Source organism: Chelonoidis abingdonii, chromosome 4, assembly GCF_003597395.2.
Source record: "Chelonoidis abingdonii isolate Lonesome George chromosome 4, CheloAbing_2.0, whole genome shotgun sequence".
NCBI lineage: Eukaryota > Metazoa > Chordata > Testudines > Testudinidae > Chelonoidis > Chelonoidis abingdonii.
Window position 1 is genome coordinate 29526519 of NC_133772.1, and position 6067 is coordinate 29532585.

The 6067-nt window shown below is 54.5% G+C and overlaps 1 protein-coding gene across 1 annotated transcript in view; it reads right to left on the reverse strand.

Moving 5' to 3' along the window:
* ACY3 (aminoacylase 3) overlaps positions 1–5776 on the reverse strand; it is a 10826-nt gene extending 5050 nt beyond the window's left edge. The window contains exons 1-3 of the mRNA XM_032794998.1: positions 5544–5776; positions 3037–3232; positions 2860–2953 (exon numbers count right to left, since the gene is read on the reverse strand). Coding sequence (XP_032650889.1) covers positions 2860–2953; positions 3037–3232; positions 5544–5776 — 523 coding nt within the window. The remainder of the gene's footprint in view (positions 1–2859; positions 2954–3036; positions 3233–5543) is intronic.
* Between the last annotated feature and the right edge of the window lie 291 nt (positions 5777–6067).

Below are 6067 nucleotides of genomic sequence, written 5' to 3' on the forward strand. Positions count from 1 at the left end.
CCCAGCCCCCCGCTGCAGGGGAAGGCGAAAAATCTCCAGGGCCTCTGCCAATCTGCCCCGAGGAAATTCCTTCCGACACCATATATGGCGATCAGCTAAGCCCTGAGCATAGTGGGCAAGACTCACCAGCCAAGCACTCAGAAAGAATCTCTCGCAGTACTCAGATCCCATCCCATACTAACATCCATCACAGCCACTGGGATACTACCTGCTGTAATCAAATAAATTGCCAAATTAAGCTACTCATCATACCATCCCTTCCATAAACTTATCAAGCTTAGTCTTAAGCCAATATGTCTTTGCCCCACTTACTCCCTTGGAGGCGTTCCAGAACTCCCTCCTCTAAGGTTATAGAAACCTTTGTCTAATTTCAGTCTAAACTTCCTATGTCCAGTTTAACCATTTTTCTCGATTCATGGAGGTGCTTGTTCTGGAGCCTCCGCTATTTTAACGGTGAGACACAAATATACCCATGGGTGGTGCTGAAGGACTGATCATCAAGCAGAACCTGGCAGGAGTCAGGGTGATTGTGCAGAAGCCTATTAGCAGTGTTTAGATTCTTTTGTTTAGCAGGTTTTCTCTGTTCTGCTTTCGCTTAGGAATAAATGTTCTTGCTTAGAAAAGCAGTGTGATAACTAATTAAGGTGAAGATGGGCATGGTAAGTTTGTAAGCGGTTGTGTGTGTCAGCAGGAATGTGGATTCATGAACCAGGCAGGACTGGAGAAAGGATGGCTACTATCGCAGACAGAGCATCTATGCAATGATCCTCAGCTTGGGGATTGAATCCTTGGCCTCTATAGTCACAGCTAGAAGCCACTATGACAATGTACCCCATAAGGCTTTATCTCTCTTCGGGGGGATTTTGCTGGCCAGCGAAAGGTCTCTCATAGTGGGTAGCTGTGAGCCTACAGCTGGATCAGGGTCTCTTTCCCTTTTGGGGGACACAGGAGTGTCTGCCCCATAGGGGAGCCAAGAAACAAATTTTAGGTATACTGCCTCCACCATGGTCAGTGTCCAAGTCTCTGGCAGTAAGTTCAGGAGGAGGGTGTGAGGTTGTGCAGTCTATATGGTTTTATAAAAATATTAGTGAATATAATGGAACTGGAATATGCTTCATGCAAAAGTTATCTTGTAACGTATCATTACCAAGCTTATAATGTACTGAGTGTGATCATCCTATTTGTATAAATGTACTACTCTTGTATCTGGGACTAGAAATATAAAATATAACTCTGAGGGCCTATTCTAATTATGCAAAGTGTGGGTCATTAATGCTGGCTTGGAATCTTATCGGCTCCCATCAGCCAGGACAATTAACTGGGGTTCTGTTTGCAAGCAAGCCTTCTTGTGAGTCAGGCTGGGAGGAATGAAGGCTTGGGGTCTTAGAGTGACATGTGATCATGTCACATGAACTGGAATCCATCTTTAACTTGGTGCTTTTCCAGTGAAGGCGGGTGGAAACCCAGAGAGAGACAAAGGATTCCTGCCTTATGCAAAATATATATAAAGGGGTGGAACAGAACAAAGAGAGGCACTATTATGAAGAATCCTCTAGCTACCACCTAAGCTGGGTCAGGATCTGTACCAGGGGAAAGAATTGTGCCCAGGCCCAGAAAGTATCCAGTCTGAGAAAAAAATTACTGAAACATCTCTGAGGGTGAGATGGTCTGTATTCAGTTTGATTAGATATAGATTTGCGCATTTTATTTTATTTTGTTTAGTGACTTACTTTGCTGTCTGTTATTACTTGGAACCACTTAAATCCTACTTTCTGTATTTAATAAAATCACTTTTTACTTATTAATTAACTCAGAGTATGTCATACCTGGGGGAGCAAACAACTGTGCATATCTCTCTCTCAGTGTTATAGAGGGCGAACAATTGATGAGTTTACCCTGCATAAGCTTTACACAGGGTAAAATGGATTTATTTGGGTTTAGACCCCACTGGGAGTTGGGCATCTGAGTGCTAAAGACAAGCACATTCTGTTAGCTGGTTTCAGGTAAACCTGCAGCTTTGGGGCAAGTAATTCAGACCCTGGGTCTGTGTTGGAGCAGATGGGAGCGTCTGGCTCAGCAAGACAGGGTGCTGGGGTCCTGAGCTGGCAGGGAAAATAGGAGCAGGGGTAGTCTTTACACATCGGGTGGCAGCTCCCAGGGCGGTTTCTGTGATCCAACTCATCACAGCCACTACAGTGTGAGCTACAGGAGGCAGCAGCCTTAGAAACCTGTATTTGTGTTCTGGACACTAGAGGGTGATAGAGTCCCACACAGCATTACCGCACTCTGTCGAGCCACCCCCAATTCACCCCATTTGCCAAGGGAGCCCTGAAGGAGCCAGTCTCAGAGCTGGGGCAGGCAGTGCCCTATCAGGGAGGAGATCAGGGTGGGGCTTAGCTGGGAGCAGCAGTGGAGGGGGTGTGTCTCCCAGGAGAAGGAGATGGGGAACCATGGAAATGAGAGGAAGAGAGGGCACTGGGAATGGGGGTAGCGAAGGCTTGGGGGTAAGTGACTAAGGGGCAGGGCTTGAGGGCTGGGGAGAAAAGGGCAGAGGTTAGTAGTGGAGGCAGAATTTGGGAGTAGAGGGATGGACTTGGGGATGGGGAGGTGGGGCTTGAGGGTGCAGTGGGTGCTGGACTTGGGGCACAGCGGGAAGGGGCGTGAAGCTGATGGAATGGTGATGGGGTGGTGAGGAGGTGACATAATCAAGGACGTGGTGGGGGGCAGCAGTGCTTGGTGCCAGAGGGGCATGGGAGGGTGGGCTCTGGGGGGTAGCCGAGCAATGCCATTCCCTGCCCTGTGACAGACTTGCTCACTCCACAGGGCTCTCTCTGCCCCCTGGCAGTGCCTGCTCCCTACCTAGCCCAGCTTTGGCCACCGAGTTGATGGAGTAAGTCTCCTCGCCTGGCAACTTGTACAGGTAGACGGGACAGGGGCTCCGTGTGTAGTGCATCTGGAGGGGAGAGAGGAGAGGGGTTAGGATGGGGGATCCTGGCCAAATGCAGGGCGAGTGGAGAGATCGGGGGCTGGCTCCACCTGGATATAGTGGCACATGTGCATGGGCAGCAGGCTCTCCTCTGAGTCCACAATGAGGCAGGTGCCCATGCTGGCCGTGGTGTTGTGCAGGTCGAACATGAAGTCAAAGGCCTGGGCTGAGCCCTTGGGACCATAGGTCTGGTTGATCTCGCGAGCCAGGACCACCTCATAGGGCTCGTCCTCTGCCTCTGCGGAGCTGGGACAGAGAGAGACAAGTCATATGGAGCCACTAGGGCCCCTGGAAGCAGGGGCCGGCTCCAAGTAGGGCTCACCCTCCCCCGATGCCACTGGGAGCCTGCTCCCCTCCAGCTCACATTGGCGGCCCCAATCAGTGCTGTAATGAGGGCAAGGTGAGTGAGGCACTTGCCTTGGGCGCACAAAGCTGAGGGGCGCAAAACAGTGATATTTATAACCCAGTCATCTTCCCCGCGGCCCCACATGCTGCCCCCCCTGCACCTCCCCCGAGTGTCCCCCGGCCCCGACTTGCTCCTCCCCGCCTTCCTGGCCCTGGAGAGAGCATCCCTGTCTCTCCCCTGCAGCTCCATGCTGCCTCCCTGCAGCAACTGCTGCCGCAGGGTCCTAGTGCCCCCCCTTCCTTCCACATCAACTGCAAGGGCAAACTGACTCTGAGCCTGCCTTCCACCTAAGACCCTTCCCTTTTCCGGCGAGACCCTCCACCAGCGTAGGGGGGCCCCCTGCCTGCAGTCACCGCTCCTGCCCCATGCTGGGCAAAGAGGCAGCCCCATCTCTCACCCCCAGTGAGGTTACAGTCAGGGGCAACAGCCGGAGAGGAAGTGCACACAGCACCCACTGGCACCCACCATGGGGGAGGTGAGGGAGATTTCTCGACCTGCGAGGGGTCATAGGAGCACATCCAGTGACAGTGGTGGGGTGAGTGTGCTTCTGGGGGACAGGAAAGGGGAGCTCCTCCCCCAGAACTTGCTGCTGCCAGCAGGGAAAGGGCTGGGGGGAGTCCTCCTCTCTAGCCCCTGTTCCAGAGAAGCCTGCCTGCACCCCAAACTCATCTCTAGCCCTGCCTCACCCCAGAGCCCACACCCCCAGTCAGAGCTTTCACTCCCCCACCACACCCTCAACCCTCTGCCTGAGCTCTGAGCCTCTCCAGCACCCCAAACACCTTATCCTCAGTCCCAGCAAAAGCCCCCCTCCCCCACACTCTGAAGCTCTCCCGAGCCCTTCCAGCACCCCAAACACCTCATCCTCAGTCCCAGACAAAGCCCTCACCCCCCACACTCCTACTCTCACCCTGAGCCTCTCCCACACTCCAAACCCCTCATCTGCAGCCACAACCCACAGCCCTCACCCCTGCACCCCATCCCTCTGCACCCCTCCCATCCCCAAACTCCCTCCCAGAACCTGCACCCCCTCCCATCCCCAAACTCCCTCCCAGAGCCTTGGATGGGTGGAGGGGGTGGAGTTTGGGGGGGCAGAGTTTGGGCAGGGGCGGGTTCTGGGCACCCCCAAAATTTCTACAAACCTGCTACTCCTGATCCTGCCCTGCAGACCTGAACTACCAGCATTCTCAGGACACGTGCTGATCCCTAGTGGCCTCTGCTGATATCCAGCATCTCCCTCCTCTCTTAACCTGTGAGTCCCTCGCTGGATTGGAACTGGACTGGAACCAAAGACCATCTTGGAAGCAACATTACCAGCCCAAGCAGTTAAAAGTCATGAGTTAGACCCCCCCAGAGTCACAGGCCTCCGCTGCTTCATTCATTCTTCGGCGGCAATCCAGCGGCAGGTCCTTCCCTCCGAGAGGGACTGAGGGACCCGCTGCCGAATTGCTGCTGAAGAGCTGGCCTTGGGAGAGGGCGCAATTTTATATTCTTGCCTTGGGTGCAAAAATACCTAGTACTGCTCTGGCCCCAATCATGGTGTGGGAAAGGTTCCAGGGGGTCAGTGTGAGGGGTGGAGGATCCCTCAGGGGCAGAATCCTGGGGTGTGGGGGGGAGTAGCGTGAGTGAAGAGGGGTTCCATGGGGGGGTGCAGTGTGAGAGGAAGCCTACCTACTGATGAGGGGCATGTGATCAGTCACCCCACACCGTGCTTTCTGATGGACTACGAAGTCCCAGCTCATGGAAGATCCCTCGGCTTCCCACCACCCCCTGGGATAGCAGTGCAGAGTGTTGAATGCTGGGATAACTCATCCAACCCTGGGAACTCATGCAGAAGGATGCATCATGGGAAACCTTACCCATCACTGGAAGCCTCTGCACAGTGATGCATCATGGGATAAGTTTCCCACCCACTCCCTGAGAACCAGTGCAAAACAGTGCATCATGCTGGGACAACTCTTCCTACCACCCCGGGGACCAGTGCAGAGCACTGCATGCTGGGACAGCTCTCACCACCACTCTGAGGACCAGTGCAGAGCACTGCATTCTGGAACAGCTCTCCCCTGGGGACCAGTGCAGAGTGCTGCATGCTGGGACAGCTCTTCCCACTGCCCTGGGGATCAGTGCAGAGCAGTGCATGCTGGGGCAGCTCACCTGAGAAACTCGGTGGTGAAGGTGCGGTTCAGATCCTGTCCCACGTAACGCACACGCTTCTCAATGGCACGTGGGTTGCCCAGGAAGGGCTTGACGGCAAAGCTGCCACGCTGCAGCTCCATGGGATCCCGCAGCCAGTGCTTGGCCAGGTAGATGCCTGACATCTCATTACCATGGGTGCCCCCACACACCGCCACACGGCTCAAGGGCTTGAGACGACAAGAGGCTGCCATTTCTGCGGCTGCTCTGCTCCTGTTGTAGGGGGAAGAACAGAGGATGTTGCCCAGGTCAGAGCCCACATGGGATCTTCCCCATCCAGTAGCTCTTCTGATGTCATCTCCACTGGCCTGGCCTGTGGTGGTGGTGGTGGTGGTGGGGTTGCTGCCCCACCCCCGTCACCACCCGGGCAACAGTAGGGGACTGATGCCCAGAAGCCAGCTGGGATGCCCTCTGCTACAGTCACCCTCCAGCTGGAGGTGCTGCTAGTATCTTCCCCCATCAGTATCTACTGGGGCTTCCTCAGC